General features: G+C 33.5%; 2 protein-coding genes across 2 annotated transcripts in view; both read left to right on the top strand.

Moving 5' to 3' along the window:
- Nucleotides 1-20,858, top strand: part of LOC105116554 (uncharacterized) — a 62,749-nt gene extending 41,891 nt beyond the window's left edge. Inside the window, exons 3-12 of the mRNA XM_011013962.1 lie at nucleotides 11,353-11,383; nucleotides 11,855-12,078; nucleotides 12,199-12,796; nucleotides 12,884-13,255; nucleotides 13,430-13,672; nucleotides 13,748-13,925; nucleotides 14,373-14,633; nucleotides 15,204-15,254; nucleotides 15,651-16,224; nucleotides 20,841-20,858. Coding sequence (XP_011012264.1) covers nucleotides 11,353-11,383; nucleotides 11,855-12,078; nucleotides 12,199-12,796; nucleotides 12,884-13,255; nucleotides 13,430-13,672; nucleotides 13,748-13,925; nucleotides 14,373-14,633; nucleotides 15,204-15,254; nucleotides 15,651-16,224; nucleotides 20,841-20,858 — 2,550 coding nt within the window. The remainder of the gene's footprint in view (nucleotides 1-11,352; nucleotides 11,384-11,854; nucleotides 12,079-12,198; nucleotides 12,797-12,883; nucleotides 13,256-13,429; nucleotides 13,673-13,747; nucleotides 13,926-14,372; nucleotides 14,634-15,203; nucleotides 15,255-15,650; nucleotides 16,225-20,840) is intronic.
- Nucleotides 20,859-22,929: 2,071 nt separating this feature from the next.
- Nucleotides 22,930-23,908, top strand: LOC105116553 (uncharacterized). The gene has a single exon (XM_011013961.1). It carries the CDS (start codon nucleotides 23,149-23,151, stop codon nucleotides 23,752-23,754), a length of 606 nt encoding a protein of 201 aa, XP_011012263.1. The 5' UTR covers nucleotides 22,930-23,148; the 3' UTR covers nucleotides 23,755-23,908.
- The last annotated feature ends 6 nt before the right edge of the window (nucleotides 23,909-23,914 follow it).

Genomic DNA, 23,914 nt, shown 5'->3' with positions numbered 1-23,914 from the left:
CCACTATCACTTGGCATGGCAAAAGTTTCGTTAATTTTTCTTGTAAACTCAGTTTGGCAGCTACAGTGTATCATATCTGGCAAGAACGGAATGCAAGGACCTTTGCAGGAATCTCTAGACCTCATAATTTGGTCTTTGATCAAATCAAATGTATCATCCGTGATAAGCTTGATTTGATGAGGAACGTTCTACTAACAGATGAAAACAAAAGGATCCAAAGAGCTTGGAGGGTCAATAACATAGATTCTTCTTTTGATATTTAGCTGGTTGTCTTGGTTTCCCTAACAAATCTAGTTAGGTCTATGTTTTCTGTTTGGTGGCTAGCCTGTAGCCATCTGTTATTTTACGTTTATGTTCTCATTGTAAATCTGGGGTATGCCCCTTTTAATCTTTGTATCCTTTTCTTTTAATACATACGTCAACTTACCAAAAAAAAAACCTGATTTACTTTGCTTTTCTAAAGTTGATATCTTTGCGTGTGGGTTGCTTGACCGCCTATTGAAGAGGTTCGCATTAACACTAATTTAGACTCAAAATTACAATCTAACTTTTGTTTAGATGACACGACTAAAAGATTGATGTCTTCTCCCAAGTGCAGGAGTGTCGAAGTAATAAATAACTTGATGCGGATCAGCCTAAAACCAAGCATAATCATGCCAACAACCCATTGGAGGTGCCAATTGGGCCAATCACAAGAGCTAGGGCTAAGAAGCTTAAAGAAGCATTGAATGGGCTTGTTCAGAATATATGGAACAAAATGGACCTAGAGAGGCTTGGAACATTTAAGGAGCATGAAGGACAGCCTTTAATTCATTTAGTTTAGGTCCAAGAAGAGCCCAATTCATGTGGAACAAGGGGTTGATGTGTCCGGCCCAATACCAGCCTTGGTAGGCTTGTCTTTTCTAATACTACAAGGATAAAGAGTCAGCAATTTATTCTCCTAACTAAGTAAGGAAGTTGGCCAAATCTTATTCCTAAAGAGGGGAGGACTATTTAATGCTTTTCCTCACTTAGGCAGGAAAGTAATTAAATCAGCAACAAAGGAGGAAATTTGTTTTCTTATTTGTCCAAGTTAAACAAGGAATTCCAAGCTAATCAAGGACATCAAAGGGGGCAGCAACACAAATTTTCCAAATCAGATTTTTCCAATTTTGTTTAGGACTTCTTAAGGGTGAGAAATCTGATTCTAGCTTATTTAGGATGGTATTTTCGGATTTTTAGTATTTTTAGTATTTTCTTAGTTTTTGGGTTATTATTACTTATTTGGGTCAATTGTAAGTGGGCTACATATAAGTCCACCTAAGGGAGGTCCATTAGGGTTTCTTTAAGTTCAAATTCAGTATAAATAAAGGCATAACCCAAACATGTAAAGGTGATGCAATTTTCAGATTAATAAAACTTCTTTGCTGCACTTATTATGTGATGGTGGGATAATCTCCCTTCCTTGGTTCTCTAAAGAACTGAAAACAACTTATCGAAGAACAATTGTCTTCGTGGCGTCATCCTTATACTTCTCGTTCGCGAATCAATATTCGTTGGGTGGGGGTTTCTGTTTTCAATAGTGCTGGTGCCTAGGTACAAGTTATCTTTGTGTCACACTCCTATCAAACCTGATTTACTTGGCTTTCCGGGAATTGACGTCTTTGCGTGTGGGTTGCGTGACCATGTGATCACGAGGTTCGCATCATAACTCGGCAAGACCGGGGTCGAACCACAGGGAGGTTAATTGTACAAATTATAAACTACAATAGTACAACAACAATAATAATAACAACAACAACAATAATAATAGTAATAACAATAATAACAACAATGACAATAACAATAATAATAATAATAATAATAATAAAGAAAGAGAAGAAGAAGAAGATGATGAGAACTTGGAGATGGAAAATTAATGTAAGGATTAAACAATAAGAATAACAAATGTCAAGGTTAGAGGTTCCACTAATGGTATGTCAAACAAGTATAGTATAAACTCTTATTATTCAATTGGAAACCACACACAAAGGAGGTTCCAATCAAATTATAAATTGTTAACATGATTACATTAGTCATCTTATTCAATTAATGCTAATACTTGTAAATTTCATCAAGCATTCATGATTATAACTTATGTTAACAACAAATCAAGTTCCTTTCATAGCTTAGGTGTCGGTTATACCATACAGTATGAGCAATGAGAGTGCCAAGTATTTGTTGTACCAAGTGTTATACAACATAAATCAAGATTAGTCATTTAACAAGCAAAGTATTAAAGAGTGAACAAGATAACAAATATAAAACATGTTAGTATCAAACATTAAAGTCCATAATAAGTTTACAGTATACTTATTCTTACACCATTAGTGTAACCCTTTCACCTTGACATAATAAACTTAGCTAAACATAATAAAAGAAAGAAAAATAAATAAACAAAATAAGAACATAAATAAGATAAGAGTTAACTAAGTAAATGAAAGGAAATGAAAGGCATAAACTTGATATTAATGAAAGTAAAGCATAAACATTACAAAAAATACAAAGAGAAAGTAAGAGCATGATCTTGATCTGAACACCAAGATGCCTAAATGCATGGCAAATGCCTCCTTTTATAGGCCAAAATTGGGAACTATTGATTTGATGACTAATTGATGAGTGGGTGGCCAACTCTTGACTTGGTGACAATCCTTATCTTCTCTTGTCTGTCCAAAACGTCATTGATAACATCAAAATTGGAGCCACTTGAAAACATGAAAGTTGTAGGCAATTGTCTCAGCTTTCTTATGTAAACAATTCAGCTCATTTGGACTTTTAGAACTCCAAATATGGCCAAAATACTGAACAGTCCTCGAGGTGGAGGACAGTTTCGGGCTTGTTTGTTGTTGCAATAATTTGGACTTGAAAATGGCCTTTTTAGATCTTGGGCTCCATATGAAAGTTCTAGGCCTGTGTCTTACCTTTCCATCCATATAAAGTAGACCTAAAGCTGATATCTATAGGTCCAGATATGACCCAATTACCAAACAGTGTTCCGGTTTGGATTGCGCCGACATCTCTTTTCTAATTTTGGTCATCTTTTTGCCCTTGCAATTTAAGTTCTTAAAGTCATCAATCAATCCTTTCATTTATGTGATAGGCCTGCATTTAAAATGAACATTTACCATAAATTAAAGGTATCTTATATTATTAGATATATTATTATAAAACATGCTTTAGTTAAGGAGTTATTGATACTTCAAGTGCAAAATAATGATATAAAACCATGATAAAAATGCACTTTTAAGTACTAATCATTGGACCAGGAATGATTGAAAACAAAAAGGTATGAAAGTGACTAAAATGACTTAAACAACAACCAAATATCCCAAATATGATGATAATATACTGGCAAGAACAAAATCAATAAAAAGAAAGCAAGTTTTGAAAGTGTCGCACGTGTACGGCGTCGCGGCGAAAACATCCACCTTTAAAATTTAGTATTTAATCTGAAAATGTGGCAAATGTAGGGAGATAAGGAATTCTTGTCTTTTATTAGCTGAAAAATGGAATGAGAGTCGCCACCTAGTATTTTGGTCACTAGAACCCTAACTAGTCTTAGAGATCAAGTACAGAGTCTGGTTGCATAAAGGGAAGGTATTAGCACTCCAAATACGTCCTATCTAATGTAGGCTGCATTGTTTTATTGTTTGATAAAATCTAAGGTCTTGTCATGTTTTCTAATTGTTGGTCAATATATGGTTTAAGAAAAGTCCTCCTTGGTAAGAAAACCCTTATCTTAACGGGTAAAACCTAATTGTTTTGACATCAACAATATAATTTAATATCCGGAATATGTCTTATGTATAAGGTCGTAATCTTAGATATTAAAAGAAAACAAAATAATTTTTTTAAAATTTTTGAAATATTAGCCTAGATCTCATGACTTTAATAAACTGGTTATTAAAGCTAAAATGCATGCTAATACATATTTTTTGAAATTTTCTTTGTTGTATGAAAATATGATATGATTGTTTTATTTTTGAGAGACTTGGTCGTATGCATGAAAACAAAACATTTTATTTTTATTTTTATTTTTTATTTTTTCAAAAATCAGGTGTTTTACAATATAAAAATACAAACCAATATTTCAAAATACAATAAAATATTTGTGGAAAATCACATTTTTTTTAAAAGAAATTTTTTTTAAGAAATTTTTTTCGGGCTGGGCCTAGCTAACCTGCGTATGTTGGGCTGAGCCTAGCTAGCCCCCTTCTGCCCGTGCATGCGTAATATTTTGCGCGTGCATGAACAGTACAAAGGTAATTAAATTAGCTTCGCACTATTCATCACCTTCCTTGCAATGCGAAAATGAATCAAAAGAAAAACAAAGTGTTGCAACTGGTGATTTCATGTATTAGCTCCCTCATGTTTTCTTTTTGTTTTTTTTTAAATACACATCATTTCTGTTGCAGGGACTAAGAAGGGAAATGCACATACCTGGTTATGGAGAGGTGAAGACGGCGGTGGTGTTGTGTCCTCTGCTTGGCCGTGCAGACTCTCCTTCTCCCTTCCTTTTGCTTTTCTGTTTTTAGTTTCTTATGCTTTTCCTCCCTCTGTTTTCTCTTCCTTATGCTCCCCTCTCCCTCTGCTTTTGTTCTCTCTTTTTTTCTTCCTTTTGTCATTCTCGTCTTTCTCCTTTTTGTCCCCTTCCTCTGCTCAGTCCTTCTTCCAGCTTTTATAGCCAAAGGATGCATGCGTTATGGCATGCATATGGTAATGGCCATGTGAGACATGCTCCCCTGAAACAGCTCCGCTATCTCTGCAAAAAAGCTTCCCTGTCTCTTTATTTTTAGCCGTTTCTTTCCTTTTGAAGAAGACCATGAACAGTGCATGCAATTCTTAATGAAACGGCACAGTTTGCTAATTCAAAATGCATATTTCTGATTTGGTCCTGGGATGTTTTTTATAATTTTGTAATCAAGCCCCTCAAAAAAATTGTAATTAGACCCCTTGATTTTAATGCCTTTTTTGATTTATTCCTTGGTTTTGGATTGTTTCAATTAAGTCTTTAATTGACCACCAAACTTCAATAATTATGCAATTAAGCCTATGATTTGACCAAATCAACTCTTCAAAATTATAATTAGACCTATAACTTTAATTTCTTCCAACAAAAGCTTAAATTGACTTGAAAATCAATTTTTTCTTGTAATCAAACCTTCCATAAATTCAATTAAACCTTGGATAAAATTTAATTGAGTCCATAAACATCTAACTTTAAACTTTTCTTTCTTAACTTGAATTTTATTTGTCAACAGGGCTCTTATGAATAAAAAGTATGTTGTTAAATTTCAACATTTTGCATTTTTAAACTTTCTCAACCAATTTTGTCCTTTTTTTCAGCATTTCAGTCCTTTTCTCGCTCCTATTATTTTTTTGGATTTCTTTTGAATATTTTTTGTATTTTCTCATTTTCAATTTTTTTTATGGGAACCCAAAAATAGGTAACAACAGATGCCCCCTCTTTACAATGCGTACGAAGCAAAACATCATCAATGTCTTGCATAGTAAGCTTGTAAAGAAAAAGAAAAAGAAAAAAGAAAATGATTTCATTATCTTGGGCGATCTGCCCTTTTTGAAGAAAATTGGTCTGCTTTCATGAGCGACCTACCCACACACACTCACTGGTCTATTTTCACTAGTGACCTGCCCACACATTGACATTGGTCTATTTTCAAGGGGTGATTGGCCCACAAACTCACACAGTCTATTTTTATGGGTGACTTGCCCTCAAACTCACAATGGTCTATTTTCACGGGCGACCTGCCCACACATGATCATCCTAGTCTATTTTCAGGGGAGACCGACCCACACACTCACACTGGTCTATTTTCATGGGTGACCTGCCCATACATGTTCATCGTGGTCTATTTTCAAGGGCAACCGACTCACATACTCATACTAATCTATTTTCAGGGGCGACCTGCCCACACATGTTTATCCTGATCTATTTTCAGGGGCGACCTACCCACACATGTTTATCCTGGTCTATTTTCAAGGGCGACCAGCCCACACACTCATACTGATCTATTTTCAAGGGCGACCTGCCCACACATGTTCATCCTGTTGGCAAGGTTTGAACTTGCTTCTTGCTTCTTTCTTCTTCTTCTTCTTCTTCTTCTTCTTCTTCTTTTCTGAAAATTTCCTAATGGTAGGGTTCTTCTTATTTTCCTTTTTATTCCAAGGTCACAACAATGATTCTCTTTTATTATTAGCTAAATGATTCTTTTTTCTTTCTTTTTTTCAATCTTGTTGGACTCTTTTTTTTTTAGGTTTTTCCTATAATGAATAAAAATATTTGTGCAATGCTTTGAGGTTAGATGACATGCATGCATCCTTACCTAATTTGAAATATAAGTCCCCCTTCTTTGATGTTCCATCATCATAGGGTGCCTTTGTTTGCTAACCAAAGCCTTCTTTGCTCTTTTCATGTACTGGCATGTTCATGTGCTAGTCATCCACTCCACTGTAAATGCAATACCTATCCTAGGTTGTCTTTGATGATTATTGGTTTCACTGTTTTTTAATCTTGACAATGCCCCTAAATGTGGTGTTGCTTAATTCATCATAAAGGAGCTTAACAAATCATTCATCTACTGGATTCTCTTCAGAATCGTTCTTTGATTAGCTGTGTGAATCCTACCAGCACTCATCAAGAGGTTTTCTAGTGTTGCCCACATCTTAGATTACTAACCAGCCATTGACTTGCCTTCAGTGCTCGTTCATCTGATTATCTTTCTTTGAACACCATTGTCGTCAATTTCACTAATTCATCATTTAATTATTTTTGTTTTATGTTTTGTGTTTTTTTGCCCCTAGCTGATTTCAATACTACTTGTTTTCCTTCTCAGGTCCACTATATTGCCCCTAGCTGCTCAACTTTTTAAGAAGTGCCGAGAAGTATTGACATTTCTGTCAAGATTTTGCAAACTTGATCGGTGCTCTTTTTGTTTGACAATCTTTCTTGTTCGAGAATCAACTCTCATATTTTAAAGATCATCTCTATTTAAAGTCAAATTATAAAAATGAAATCAGAGAGATGTCATTTTAAAAAAAAAAAGTATTTTTAAAATTCACTTCTTTGGTCAAAAGCCAACACACGTCATTCAATACATGTAGTTCTTTGATTATCTTGTATTTTGAAAGCAGAAATTAACCCGTTGAAATATTAAAATGGCTTTTTTCCATGGTTCTTTATGTTAATTTTAATCTCTGATCTTGGGTATATCTTTTGATAGTTTGTGATGGGTGACCTTTTTGTAAATTTCAAAAACAAGATGCTAAAGTCAGAACTCAAGCTTTATCAAGAAAGGTTGTTTCCTTTTTTTTTTTAGCACTTATTTTATCAGCATGCATAATAAGAAGTAACTTAATCCATGAAGCCACGACTCTTATGGAAAAACTCTTTAAGCTTTGAGAGTGCCATTTATTGGTTCAAATTGCTTACTTGATTAAAAAGGGCTTTTAAAAGCACGTAATGTAAGCTATGGTTTATGGCTATGAAAGAAAAGAATTTTACAGGCTCAAAAGGTGTTTGAGGGCTTCAAAAACCTAGGATCAATATCAATTATTCATCATTTCTCTTTCTCTTGTTATCTTTGTGGAGAAAACGACATATAATCTTATCAACCTCAAATATCAGAATATGTCATAATGCAAATCCAACTTTTTCTTTGATGAATAACAAATCTCAATCATCTGATAACATCAGTAGTTTTATCATGGATGCCAAAAGTCATGTTTGTAGCCCAGGTTTTTTTTTTTGGTATCGACTTTCAACATTTGTTGTAAAACTTCTTTTGTCTTTCCTAAACTTAATAGGCATTCTCCTTTCTTTATCTTTGACTTGCCTTTAAGTGTAGGCAATTTTCTTTTTTTTTTCCTTTTTTTTAACAATGGCTTTCACATAGCCTTTCTCATAATTTTTTTTTCTGACATGCCCCCAGTCTAGGTCTTCTTTCTCTTAGCTCTCTGTCAAATGTTGAACTTTTATTCTAAGCCTTCCCTTTCACTTTTGTCTTCTCTTATTTGCCCCCAATACGGGATGTGATCCTCGTCAGGGTTTCTTTTGAAAAGAATATTCTATCAGGCTCAAAATAGGATTGCAAATTATATATTTCCAGTATTGTGAAAGGATAAAACAAAGATGGCATTTTCTCATTTCAAGCAAGGACAGTGTGAATTGATAAATTTTGACCTCGTCTAGTGTAATGATTTGTGCTTGCAAGAATTGCAAGCCTTGATTCACGAGTCCATAACTACTGAATCCATTACATATCATTATGCATATTGCTAAAACTTAGCTATATGGTGGGTGATTCAGTTTCATGTGTGAGTTCACAATTTGTTTGGTCACCCCATATCATTTTAACAAGCATCAAGTCATTTTTGAAATCAAAATACTTTTAATCTTTCTAGGTTGATTAGCCTTAATTGCATTTTGGAGTTTGATTAAAATATTTTGTCAAAAATGAAATGCTAAACATCTCTTGACTTTAGAAAAACAAAGAAACAAATAAAAGATATGTTTCGTTAAAGAATAAGATGTGATCCCAAAAGAAAATGCAAAATGACAAAATTTATAACAATAGAATTGACAATTCATCGTCATTCTTGGACCAACTTTCTTAGCAAGCATTTTCAATCACTTGTCATTCTGAAGATGTTCGGGGGACAATATAGCCAATGACATCACCTTTCACAAACTCAACTTGCCTCTTGCTCATTGATTGTGTATCAAAAGTGTCATTAAGTCTCTTATTTTACATATGTATTTATTGTTTTTATAATAATTGATGTGTTTTTTAGTAATGAAGTTTGTTTTAATGTTTCGATAGGTTTTTGGAGCTTAAATGAATTAATTCACAAAATTCAACATCGGAATTCAGAACAAAGAATTGAAGAGACATTTAGTTGAAGATTGAAGCAAATCTTGGTTCAAATAAGTGCTCCAAATTTGTCCCAAAAATCAATTCTATTCCAATTCTAGAAAAGAATATCATATGATTTATTTCAAGCCCAAACTTGCCTTATGTTGTGTGCAAACTTCAACCATTAAACACTCAAGGTTTCAATGTCAATCTTAGCCCAAATAATAAGTACATTTGTATACTTATTTGATGCTCAAATTCAGCCCAAAATCAGCCCCAAATTAGCTCTAAATCAACCCCAAATCAACCTTCAAATCAACCCAAACACAATCCATGATCTTACATGTCCACACAACAAATAACAATTGATTTATTTTGGGCAATCCATTAATCCAAGAAGGCAAGCACATGGATGGAAAGCTGGAGGGGATATTTTAACATTATTTTGGGTCAAAAAGAAGAAGGAGACACCTCATAAATGAGGAAGAAAAACGTGCACCAAAGTAGTTGTAAAGCTGTCTTGATTTGATTTTTCAGAACACCTTTCGGTGTTTTGCCCATAACGTTTGACTCAGGTGTCCAAATGAGCTGTTCTTTAATGATCTGGAAAGGTGACAGAATTGCCTATAAATATGTATCTAATAGACTTCTCCAAAAAAAGCTTCTAAGAGGGTCGAATTGCTGTCCAAAGTTAGAGTCAGATTTGTGTCCGAATTTTTTCTGAAATTGTATTGTGTTCTTCTTTATAGATTTCGGTTCTTTAGTTTGTAAAACTTATTTTTTCAGTTGGATTCAAGTTCTTTCATGTTTATTGAAGTGTTCTTATATATAATCATGGTTGGCTAAACTCTTTCTTGGATCCAAATCAAGGATAATGGTGATTGAGGTGAGTTCTTTAGGATATGAATGAATCTTAATGTTTATCTTCTTATTTTCTTCATGAATGATTTATTATTGTAAAGAAATTTTAGAAATCATTTAGGTAATGTTATAACCTTGAATTTTTATGCACAAACTTTAGTTTTGGTATAGAGATTGCTTGATTCAATGTCTTACTTAATATGAAAGTACTTGTTCATTCTTAAGCAATAATCAATCTTCATCTTTCTAATCTTCATTGTAATATCTTCTGATCTAATATCACCATCGTTGAGATTAGGTTGAGTTATCTTATATATGTTGAAGAAATCACCAATACATCACCATTAAAATTGATTTGGACCAAGACTTACTTTTTCTTGTCATTTAAAATCTATTTACATTTTTTTTTATCTTTAAAAGCAAATCCATCAATTATTTTCAACCAAGTTATTGTTAATTTAATTTCTCTTGAGTTTTTTTTGTTACTTAGCTTAATTTCCAGATCTAGCTCTCTGTGGATATGACCTCGATCTTACCGAGTTAATTGCTACATCGCACACTCGTGCACTTGCGAGTTAAAACAAGCCGATCATAAAAAGCGGTCAAGCAATTTTGGCGCCGTTGCCGGGGAGCTAGCAAGCAAAGGTAACAAATTTAGATTTGATTATTGGAAAACTAAAAAAAAATCGTATAAAAAAAATTTAATTGGCTGGTTTTACCGCCTCAAAAAAAAAATTAAAAAACAAATCAAGTGGCTGGTTTTACCGCCTAAAAAAAATTTGACCTTAACGTTTTGGATATTGGACTATTAATTGTTGGATTTTGGTTGGTTCAACCATTTTTCTTTTATTTTCTATTCTTATTAGTTGCTAATATTTTTCTTGTTTATTTCATTTTATTTGGTTGATATTGTTTTTATTTATTGTCTAAAGTGCTTGGCCGGTATTACCGCCTTTTTTATTCATGCTTGTTATAATTATCTTTTAATGTTTATTGTTGTTATTTTTCTTATATTTATTGTCTAAAGTGCTTGGCCGGTATTACCGCCTTTTTATTCAAGCTTCTTATAATTATCTTTTAATGTTTATTATTGTTATTTTTCTTATATTTATTGTCTAAAGTGCTTGGCCGGTATTACCGCCTTTTTATTCAAGCTTCTTATAATTATCTTTTAATGTTTATTATTGTTATTTTTCTTATATTTATTGTCTAAAGTGCTTGGTCGGTATTACCGCCTCTTGTTTATTTCAGTTTATTTTGTTGTTTTGTTATGATTATTTTTCTTATATTTATTGTTTGAAGTGCTTGGCCGGTATTACCGCCTTTTTATTCAAGCTTCTTATAATTATCTTTTAATGTTTATTGTTGTTAATAGTGCTTATTAGTTGGAGAGTGAATTTCTTAATTTGTTGTATTTTATTTTTGAGCTATTACTTTTATTTGCATTTTTTTTCTTTCCTTTCCTTTCATATTCATATAATTGTTATATTATTATTATTATTATTATTTTATCATGGCTAATGTTGAAGATGTAGAGGGTGAAGGGAGTGTTCAAGGTAATGGACCTCCACAATTCAATGATCAACCTAATTTTCGAACTCTTAGAGAGTATCTTCACCCGGCTAGACAAAGTACACCTTCGTGTATTATCTTACCTCTTAACCAACAAGCTTTCAATTTGAAACCGGGCATGATTCAACTTCTTCCCACATTTCATGGTATGGATTCTGAAAATCCATACATACACATTAAAGACTTTGAAGAGGTATGTAATACTTTTATTGATAGAACATGCACCGAGGAAACCATTCGGCTTAAATTGTTCCCATTCTCTCTAAAGGATAAAGCCAAGCTTTGGCTAAACTCCTTGCGTCCTAGGTCTATAGGTACATGGAGAGAAATGCAAGCTGAATTTTTGAAAAAATACTTCCCCACTCATAGGACAGCAGCCTTACAACGTCAAATGATGAATTTTTCTTGTAGTCCAAATGAGTCATTTCACCAAGCTTGGGAAAGGTTTAAAGACTTGTTAAATGCATGCCCTCACCATGGTTTTGAGATGTGGAGGTTAGTGAGTTTCTTTTATGACTCTCTTACCGCAGATTTTAAAAAGCTAGTGTCAACCATGTGTAATGGTGAGTTTTATGACAAAGAACCAAGTGAGGCCTTTGATTTTTTTGATCAATTGGCTGAAAACACAAAGCAATGGGAGACTTCTCTCCCAGTTCATGTTGAGTCTAGAAACACCATTTCTCATTCAAGTGGGAAGTTTCAATTGAAAGAGACTGATGACCTCAATGCTAGATTAGCCTCATTGGCTAGGAAAGTAGAGTCTCTTGAGATTAAAAAAGTGCATGTTATAAGTGAACAACAAGAGGAAAGTTGTGTTGTTTGTGAGAGCAAAGGGCATAGGACAACTGAGTGTCCTACCATTCCAGCCTTCAAGGAAGTGTTATATGGCCAAACTTCTGATTCAAGTAATGTTAGAAAGCCATTTCCAAACCAAGTAGGCAATCCCTACTCTGAGACCTACAATCCTGGATGGAGGAACCACCCAAATTTTGGATGGAGAAATGAGGGCTCTTCAATACCTCAAACATTTCAACCTCCACCCCAACCATTTCATGCTCCCACACATAACACATACCAACCACCTCATAAGAGATCCTTAGAGGATACTCTTCAACAATTCATGCAAACACAAGGAGGAATCAACAACCAAGTTTACAAATTCCAAGACCAGACCAATAGGACCTTAGATGACATTCGAAGTCAACTAACTAAGTTGACTCAATCACTAAGCATTCAAGAGAAGGGAAAAATCCCAGCTCAACCAATGCCCAATCCTAGAGGTCAGGTACACATGAGTGAATCCTCACCTAGTGAACCTTCAAACCATGAACAAGTCCAAGCCATCACTACCCTTAGAAGTGGAAAGATTGTTGACAAAGGTGTAGGTTTTAGGATTCCTAAAGGTATTGTAGAGGAGAAATCTAGGGAAAGTGAAGAGGGAATCAAAACACAAGTGACAAATGAGAATTTGAGTGACAAAGAAGGTGAGATAAATGAGAAAGAGATGAGTGAGAAAGGAGATGATTCAAGAAAAATTGGAGTCAAAATGAGTGATTTAGAATTTGTTCCTAGAGCACCATTTCCACAAAGGTTAGGAAAACCTAAACAAGATCTTATGAACTCGGAAATCTATGAATTGTTCAAACAAGTGAAAGTTAATATTCCACTCCTTGATGCAATTAAACAAGTTCCATCTTATGCAAAGTTTCTTAAGGATTTATGCACAGTCAAAAGGAGATTGAATGTGAAAGAAAGAGCCTTTCTAACTGAACATGCTAGTGCCATCATCCAGTTTAAGACCCCTCCCAAATACAAAGATCCTGGTTGTCCTACCATTTCATGCATTATTGGAAGTCATAAGATAGATCAAGCTTTGTTGGATTTAGGAGCAAGTGTGAATTTAATACCCTACACTGTTTACGAACAATTAGGTTTAGGAGAAATCAAGCCTACTCGAATCACCCTTCAATTAGCTGATAGGTCAATCAAGATTCCTAGGGGTATCGTTGAGGATGTGTTGGTCCAAGTAGATAAATTCTACTTTCCTGTTGATTTTGTAGTGTTAGACACCGCACCAATTCAAGGTTCTAATGCCCCCATCCCAGTCATCTTAGGGAGACCTTTCCTAGCTACATCCAATGCCTTAATTAACTGTAGGAATGGGGTGATGAAGTTGTCTTTTGGGAATATGACTGTGGAGATGAACATATTCAATGTCTCCAAACAAATCGGGGAACATGAGGACATTAGAGAGGTAGATTTCATCCAAACAGTTTGTCAAGAACACTTTGAGAGAGTGTGGATCAAGGATCCATTGGAGAGAACTTTAATTCATGATGAAAGATTTTGTTCTTTGGAATGTGTTGATGAGGAGGTAAGAGAACTCGAGACTTATCTAGATCCAATGCCTATTATGTCAATAGGTCAATGGACCCCATCATTTGAGCCTTTGATTTCACCCCAAGCGAAAGTTGAGGAACCTCTTGTCCAACCTGATAAACTAGAAAGGAAGCCTTTACCGAGTGATCTTAAGTATGCATTTCTAGGGGAAGATGAATCATATCCTATTGTGATCTCATCAAAACTTAGCATAGAGCAAGAACACAAACTTTTGAGAGTGGTGAGAAAACACAAGAAAGCAATTGGGTGGAAAATTACTGACTTGAAAGGAATTAGCCCTCTTTTATGTACACATAGAATCTATCTTGAAGAAGAGGCTAAATCTGTGAGACAAATGCAAAGACGATTGAACCCAAACATGAAGGAAGTAGTGAGAGGTGAAGTGCTTAAGCTACTTGATGCAGGTATCATTTACCCTATTGCAAACTCAAAATGGGTTAGTCCAACCCAAGTTGTCCCTAAAAAATCTGGAGTCACGGTAGTGAAGAATGAAAATAATGAGCTGGTACCAACTAGAATCCAAACTGGATGGCGTATGTGCATTGATTATCGTAAATTGAACATGGTGACTAGGAAGGACCATTTTCCGCTTCCATTTTTAGACCAAGTGCTTGAAAGAGTAGCTGGAAGAGCTTTCTATTGTTTTCTAGATGGATACTCAGGTTACAACCAAATTGAGATTTCTTTAGAAGACCAAGAAAAAACCACTTTCACTTGTCCTTTTGGTACCTATGCTTATAGAAGAATGCCTTTTGGTTTGTGTAATGCACCAGCCACTTTTCAAAGGTGTATGATGAGTATCTTTAGTGACATGGTGGAAAATTTTTTGGAAGTTTTCATGGATGATTTTTCAGTTTATGGGGATTCTTATGAGTTGTGTCTAATGAATCTAGAAAAAGTTCTTGAAAGGTGTGAAGAGAGTAATCTTGTACTCAATTGGGAGAAGTGTCATTTTATGGTGACACATGGCATTGTTTTAGGTCACATTGTCTCTTCAAAAGGGATAGAGGTAGATAAGTCAAAAGTGGAAGTCATTCAAAAATTAACTACCCCTAAGACTGTGAAAGATGTGAGATCTTTTTTAGGACATGCTGGTTTTTATCGAAGATTCATTCATTCTTTTAGTACCATTGCTAAACCATTGTGTAACTTGTTGTCACAAGATGTCCCATTTGATTGGACATCAAAATGTCAAGAAGCTTTTGAAAAGCTTAAAGGGTTGTTGACAACTGCACCAATCATGCAAGCTCCTGATTGGTCTTTACCATTTGAACTGATGTGTGATGCTAGTGATTTTGCGGTTGGGGCTGTTTTAGGGCAAAGAAAAGACAAGAAACCTCATGTCATATATTATGCTAGCAAGACTTTGAATGATGCTCAATTGAATTACACTACAACTGAAAAAGAACTCTTAGCTGTGGTCTTTGCATTAGACAAGTTTAGGTCTTATTTGGTTGGATCTCTTGTTATTGTTTTCACTGATCATGCAGCATTGAAATATTTGCTCACAAAACAAGATGCCAAACCACGTTTGATTCGATGGATCCTCCTACTCCAAGAGTTTAACATTGAAATTCGAGATAAAAAGGGAGTAGAGAATGTAGTAGCTGATCATTTGTCTCGTCTTTCAAGCTATAAGACCATAATTGATGAATCTCCAATAAATGAACTCTTTGCTGATGAAAATTTATTTTGTGCAGGTACTGTCTCTTACATTGGTTCTCCATGGTATGCTGACATAGCAAATTACCTAGCCACAAGTCAGATTCCTTCTCATTGGTCTAAACTTGACAAACAAAAATTCTTGCGCAATGTGCGCACCTTTTTTTGGGATGACCCCTACCTATTTAAATATTGTCCTGACCAAATTATTAGGCGGTGCATCCCTGATCATGAAATTCCAAGGGTCATTAATTTTTGTCATGCATTAGCCTGTGGTGGGCATTTCTCTTCCAAGAAAACCATTGCCAAAATCTTGCAGTGTGGTTTTTATTGGCCTACCATGTTTAAAGATGTTCATGCCTTCTGTGTTGCATGTGACCGATGCCAACGACTAGGTAGCCTCACTAGGCGTAACATGATGCCCCTTAACCCCATCCTTGTTTTGGAAATATTTGATTGTTGGGGGATTGATTTCATGGGACCTTTTCCAAGTTCATTTGGTTACCAATTCATCCTTGTTGCTGTTGATTATGTGTCTAAATGGGTGGAGGCCATTGCATCTCGAACCAATGACCATCGAGTTGTGGTCAAATTCTTGAAAGAAAATATTTTCTCTCGTTTTGGCATGCCCCGGGCTATGATTAGTGATGGGGGAAAACATTTTTGTAACAAGCCCGTTGGGATTTTAATGAGAAAATATGGTGTAATTCACAAGGTCAGTACCCCCTATCACCCACAGACTAGTGGCCAAGCTGAGTTGGCAAATAGGGAGATCAAGAACATTTTAGAGAAAACAGTCAATCCAAACCGTAAAGATTGGTCCCTACGACTAGTTGATGCTTTGTGGGCATATCGCACTGCTTATAAGACCTCTTTAGGAATGTCTCCTTATAGGCTAGTTTATGGAAAGCCTTGTCATCTCCCTGTTGAGATTGAGCACCGTGCATATTGGGCCATTCGGCAATTCAATGACAATGAAAACGAGGTTGGCAAAAATAGAAAGCTTCAATTGGATGAATTAGAGGAGTTAAGAAATGATGCATTTGAAAATGCAAAAATTTCAAAACATAAGATGAAAACTTTGCATGATAAACATATTCTTAGAAAATCCTTTCATGTTGGTCAAAAGGTTCTCTTGTATAATTCACGATTACATCTCTTTCCTGGGAAGTTGAGGACAAAATGGACTGGTCCATTTGTGATTAAATCCATCTCTGAGCATGGTGCATTTGAGGTAGAAAATCCCAAGAATGGAAATATTTTCAAAGTAAATGGTCATCGATTGAAACCTTATCTTGAAAATGTTGTGGCTGAAGTTGAGACATTGGATCTTCAAGATCCAATACCATTGTAGTATTAGAAGTAATGAGTTTTTATTTTTATTTTTATTTTTCATTTTTATTATTTTTTCTTCTTTCTTCCATCTCTTATATTTTCGTGTTCATGCATTCGGGACAATGCATTATTTTAAGTTGGGGGGTGTGAGGTTCTTTATTTTCAAAAAAAAAAAAATCAAAAAAAATAAAAATAAAAAAATCAATGTTTTCTTTTAGTTGTGATATGCAGGTTAAAAAAAAAAAAATCAAGCAAGAAGTCAGCTCATGCCCAATTCAATCAGACATTCATCCTTGAAAACAGAAGGGGAGTAACAATTTTCTAATCTTTATACTTTTCTTCTCTTTCTCTTTTACATTGAGGATAATGTAAAACTTAATTTTAGATATTTCATTATGTTGAATGCTTGAGATAACCATGCTTGTTAAAAAAAAAAAAAAAAAAAAAAAAACTTGCATTCGTATGTGAATGAGACTTGTTTAGGATCATCATTACATTTTTGGATTCAATATTATGTTGAACATTGCATACTTTAATTTGGGATAGATAATATCTTATAAAGCAAGATATAGCATACTTTTTTTTAAGATTACTGAAATACATCTTTCCTTGTAAAAGTTGTGTGAGTTGTGTGATTATGCATGAAAGATGAGTATGATGCTTTACTTGTGATTATCCCTTTTGATCCAGTCCTAAACAAGGTTTAAGTAAATAGAGTAATAATTATTACACGAATAAATAAATAAATGTGTACAAAGTTCTATCTACTCCAATGTTTTGAGTTGCTCAGTAACTAGGGGTATTCATCACAAATGTTTATCTTTACGTCAAACGGCAGCTTAAAATATGAGTATGCAAAGCACTTTAAGTTTGTGACTTTGTGAGTAACCGGGTGCATTCATCACAAATGTTTGTATTCGCGTCAAAAGGGAAGTGACTACTTAAAGACAAAAAAATAAATCATATCTTCAAAAAAAAAAAAAAAAGAAAGAAAGAAAAAAGAAAGAAAAAAAATATATAGATATTTCTCTAGTTTGCTACCTTGTTTGTGTTGGTGAGAATGGAAGATTACAAGTTGAGTTTTCGTATGAATCAATTATGTTGGTTGCACGATAAATATGACTGAATTTGGAAATTTTGTATGGATGTTTGATTTAGAGAATGTGAGTATGTTTATTTTTCTTTATTTGCTATTGTGTACACTAAGTTAAAGATACCAATGTTTGCATGATAGGTCCTTCAAGTGTGATGAATCGAGCCTAATTATGGTTGTTATTATTATTATTTTTATTTTAAAGGTTTTATGTTTTGTTTTGCTTGAGGACTAGCAAAATCTAAGTTGGGGGGTGTGATTGTGCATCAAAAGTGTCATTAAGTCTCTTGTTTTACATATGTATTTATTGTTTTTATTTGGTTGTTTTTATAATAATTGATGTGTTTTTTTAGTAATGAAGTTTGTTTTAATGTTTCGATAGGTTTTTGGAGCTTAAATGAATTAATTCAGAAAATTCAACGTCGGAATTCAGAACAAAGAATTGAAGAGACATTTAGTTGAAGATTGAAGCAAATCTTGGTTCAAATAAGTGCTCCAAATTTGTCCCAAAAATCAATTCTATTCCAATTCTAGAAAAGAATATCATATGATTTATTTCAAGCCCAAACTTGCCTTATGTTGTGTGCAAACTTCAACCATTAAACACTCAAGGTTTCAATGTCAATCTTAGCCCAAATAATAAGTACATTTGTATACTTATTTGATGCTCAAATTCAGCCCAAAAATCAGCCCCAAATCAGCCCTAAATCAACCCCAAATCAACCTTCAAATCAACCCAAACACAATCCATGATCTTACATGTCCACACAACAAATAACAATTGATTTATTTTGGGTAATCCATTGATCCAAGAAGGCAAGCACATGGATGGAAAGCTGGAGGGGATATTTTAACATTATTTTGGGTCAAAAAGAAGAAGGAGACACCTCATAAATGAGGAAGAAAAACGTGCACCAAAGGAGTTGTAAAGCTGTCTTGATTTGATTTTTCAGAACACCTTTCGGTGTTTTGCCCATAACTTTTGACTCAGGTGTCCAAATGAGCTGTTCTTTAATGATCTGGAAAGGTGACAGAATTTTCTATAAATATGTCTCTAATAGACTTCTCCAAAAAAAGCTTCTAAGAGGGTCGAATTGCTGTCCAAAGTTAGAGTCAGATTTGTGTCCGAATTTTTTCTGAAATTGTATTGTGTTCTTCTTTATAGATTTCGGTTCTTTAGTTTGTAAAACTTATTTTTTCAGTTGGATTCAAGTTCTTTCATGTTTATTGAAGTGTTCTTATATATAATCATGGTTGGCTAAACTCTTTCTTGGATCCAAATCAAGGATAATGGTGATTGAGGTGAGTTCTTTAGGATATGAATGAATCTTAATGTTTATCTTCTTATTTTCTTCATGAATGATTTATTATTGTAAAGAAATTTTAGAAATCATTTAGGTAATGTTATAATCTTGAATTTTTATGCACAAACTTTAGTTTTGGTATAGAGATTGCTTGATTCAATGTCTTACTTAATATGAAAGTACTAGTTCATTCTTAAGCAATAATCAATCTTCATCTTTCTAATCTTCATTGTAATATCTTCCGCTCTAATATCACCATCGTTGAGATTAGGTTGAGTTATCTTATATATGTTGAAGAAATCACCAATACATCACCATTAAAATTGATTTGGACCAAGACTTACTTTTCTTGTCATTTAAAATCTATTTACATTTTTTTTTATCTTGAAAACAAATCTATCAATTATTTTCAACCAAGTTATTGTTAATTTAATTTCTCTTGAGTTTTTTTTTTTTTGTTACTTAGCTTAATTTCCAGATCTAGCTCTCTGTGGATATGACCTCGATCTTACCGAGTTAATTGCTACATCGCACACTCGTGCACTTGCGAGTTAAAACAAGCCGATCATAAAAAGCGGTCAAGCATTACACTATTAGTGTAACATTTTCACCTTGACATAATAAACTTAACTAAACATAATGAAAGAAAGAAAAATAAATAAACAAAATAAGAACATAAATAAGATAAAAGTTAACTAAGTAAATGAAAGGAAATGAAAGGCATAAACTTGATATTAATGAAAGCAAAGCATAAACATTACAAAAAATACAAAAAGAGAAAGCAAGAGCATGATCTTGATCTGAAAACCAAGATGCCTAAATGCATGGCAAATGCCTCCTTTTATAGGCCAAAATTGGAAACTATTGATTTGATAACTAATTGATGAGTGGGTGACTAACTCTTGACTTGGTGATAATCCTTATCTTTTCTTGTCTACCCAAAACGTCATTGATAACGTCAAAATTGGAGCCACTTGAAAACATGAAAGTTGTAGGAAATTGTCTCAGCTTTCTTGTGTAAAAACATCAGGTCATTTGGACTTCTAGAACTCTAGATATGGGCCAAACACTGAATAGTGCTCGGGCTGGAAGACAGATTCAGACTTCTTTATTGTTGCTATAATTTGGACTTGAAAATGGCCTTTTTAAGTCTTGTACTTCATATGAAAGTTGTAGGTCTATATCTTACCTTTTCATCCATATAAAGTAGACCTAAATCTGAGATCTTCAGCTCCAGATATGATCCAATTACCAAATAGTGTTCCGGTTTAGATTGCACCGACATCTCTTTTCTAAGTGTGGCCATCTCTTTGTCCTTTCAATTCCAGTTCTTAAATTCATCAATCAATCCTTTTATTTATGTGATAAGCCTGCATTTAAAATGAATATTTACCATAAATTAAAGGTATCTTATATTATTAGATATATTATTATAAAATATATTTTAGTTAAGAAGTTATTGATACTTCAAGTGCAAAATGATGACATAAAACCTTAATAAAAAATGCACTTTTAAGTACTAATCATTCATAATTAAGACAAAACTAACTAGTTTTATACAATTAAGCCCCTTTGAGATCCCCTAAGTCTAGCTTCTCTGACAGAGTACCCTTTGTTTTCCATTTTGTTTTATTTAATCCCCAATTAAGACTTAAATTTTGATTATCTTCAATTTAGTCCTTGGAAAAGTTTGGTACAACCCATATTATGTGTCTTTTGTAGAAGGATCCTTATTCTTGAATGTTTTTTAAATTTGGCTCCTCCTTTGCCTTTAAACTTCAAACATCTTGTAATTAAACCCCTGATTTTATCAATTTTATCTTTTAAAGTTTCAATTGTGTCTCTAATCTTTGTGAATTGACCTAAATTGAGCCTTCAAACTTGATTTTTCTTCAATTGAGTTCTTAATTAAATATATAAAATCCATTAGAAGTTTAATTAAGTCCTTAAACTTAATTAATTATTTCAATTTTGGTCAAGTTTGGATTTCAACCTTAATTTTCTTTCTTTGTTCATCTCATCCTGTCAAAATATCCCAATCTGGCTATTCTTCTGGCATTTTGTTTTATTGTAGCTTAAAGGTCTATCTCCTCGTCTCCCAAGAATATTTTTAGATTTTTTATTTTTTATTTTTTGAATTTTAAAAAATAAAATACATATATATTATTATTAAAAACTTTTAAAGGTCCAAAATTAGGTTATGACACTCGATACAAAAGGAAAGGTAGGTGATCTTTTGTTAATGTATATATCTTATAGCCAATTAGGTGGTTATCATGGCATTGATTTTATTCATATTTATTGTTATTTATAATAGAATTTTTCATAATCAATGAGTCTAAAGTAAGGATAATGTTCTTATGATAAAAAAAAATTTGCAAAGAAAATTATAAAGTGGTTATAGTTAAAAAGATTTCTATTACATCAAACCATTATTTCTAAATATTCATGGTCAATGTTCTAGTAAGACTAGTTATTAATTAGAGTTATTGAGGTTGTTACATTATTATTTTTTTAATGAAAGAAAGCAATTGTTCTCATCAATTGAGATACGAAGAGATATTCAAAACTAACACGTGGATGCTTGTTAAATGTTAAGTACACTAAATTGACTCATATTAGGATTCCATATGAAGATATTATTCATATTTATAGAATGACAATTATGTAGCTTATACTTGAGACCATCAAGTTATTTTATATCAAATGTGTTATGTTTTGATCATGAATATACGTTGATTTGATCAAAGTTAACAATTGGATAAATTTTAGATGTAACATAAACTATATGAAGGTATTAGAATAATCAAGAGATGATTCACCACTCTAGTTGAATTAAGAAAAATAGTCCATGTGTTCTCGAATAATATTAATTGAGAAATTCTTTCGTAATATGGAATGAGATTTGAAAATAATCTCAAATTTTATTGAAAGAATCAACAAATATGTTTTTAGAACAAAAATGATTTGATATCGTAGGCACACTCTACATTCAAATATCTAGATCAAAATATTCTTGATAAAGGAATAGTAGTTACACTAAGAAATTGGACACTAAAAGATTACGCCAAATAACATTTAATTTTTCTAATATTTGAACGATCATGACATATTGTTGAAGTTGCATTTGATTTTTGAATATAAATCAATCAATTTAATTTAGTTAATTTTGTTTTATTTAGGATTATAATTTATATTTGGATTAACATATTAAGAACCTAATAGTTCACACACATTAATAATTATTGGTAAGAAATTAAATTGGAATTACTAATTAAGTATCGAGGACTTGAATATAATTAATACATAGTATTATAATCTAGATTTAGAAAAATCAAGAAGAGAGTTAAATGCATAAATTTCTAACTATCTTGAAATAAAACAAATAATATTTTTCATATAGATAAATTGATATTTCATTATTAATATAATTATTAGATTTAATTTGTGAGAATGATACCTGTCTCTCTTTTTTCTTTTTCCTTTTTTCATTGACAAGCAGCATGATGAATAAAGAATCAACCATAGATTTTCATTAAATATTGATCAACATGTTATAAATTGCTAAACAAAGCTCCCTCTCCAAAATTGGTAGCTTTGGGTCTGTATAATTACTTCACATAGCGCAACTAAGCTTATTATGTTTCCATTAATACATTATTTATTTTGAATTGAAGTAATGCAAAGCAAGTTTGGAATAAATTGGATGCAGGCCCAGGATAACCTAGCCCTACGATTCCTTAATAGAGAAGAGAGGGTACAACACTATACGAGTGCAATAATAACAGTTAGAAGGACATATCATGGACACAAATGCTTTAAAACTAGGTAAAGAAGATACCTAACCTCCCCCACCAATTAGAGCTAAGAACCCTCCCATCTTAAAATTCTTTACCTTGCTGCTAATCTCGAAGTCTTTTCTCTACTTCATTAGGAATTCATCTTCCTTCATAACCATAAGAATTGCCACAAAACACCAAAAACCGAATGTTGTCACTCCTAGAGTGCCAATTGTTATTTGCCACCAATTATGGTCCAGAAATTAATATATCAGCCCCCTCCCCGAACCCATTTTCTATGGTGGTGCGCTGCCATCTTATGTGCCCTCCTTACAACTGCAGTAATCATAGCCGGCATCATCGTCTTTGTTGGCTACTTGGTAATCCACCCAAGAGTTCCGGTCATCAGCGTTGTCGACGCTCATCTCCTTCATTTCAGCTATGACGGAGCAGGGATACTTGTGACGCAAATAAACATCGTGGTAAGGTCCCAGAATGACAACATGAAGGCTCATGCTAGCTTCTCAAATTTCAATCTTGAACTATTCTATGATGGCATTAGAATAGCAGTGCTGTCAACTGCGGCCCCCTATGAAGTAAGAAAGAACAGTTCTGTTGATTTTAATTATGAATACACCTCGGATCCTATACCATTGAATCCCGAGCAAATGGATGATGTTGATGCATACCTAAAAGAGGATGAGGTACGCTTCGATTTGAAAGGAGGTGTAAGAGCTCGCTGGAAAGTCGGGGTTCTTGGATCAGTTAGGTTCTTGTGTCACTTGAATTGTCAGCTACATTTTCATCCATCAAATGGAAGCTACATATCCAGACGGTGCACCTCCAAGGCTAAATGATTTCTTTCTTTCTTCCTCTTTTGAATTTGGATGCCTGTCCTTAGTTTTCTTTGTTCTTGATTTCTCATGTGCATGTTCGCTTCTTTTTCTTATTCCCTTCCTCTAGGAAAAGTGCAGGTTCAGTGCAATAATAATAAGCTCAAAAAACATAAACCGCTCT

This window comes from Populus euphratica, unplaced genomic scaffold, assembly GCF_000495115.2.
Source record: "Populus euphratica unplaced genomic scaffold, PopEup_1.0 scaffold967.1, whole genome shotgun sequence".
NCBI classification, from domain to species: domain Eukaryota; kingdom Viridiplantae; phylum Streptophyta; class Magnoliopsida; order Malpighiales; family Salicaceae; genus Populus; species Populus euphratica.
This window is presented reverse-complemented; position numbering and strand designations above follow the sequence as displayed.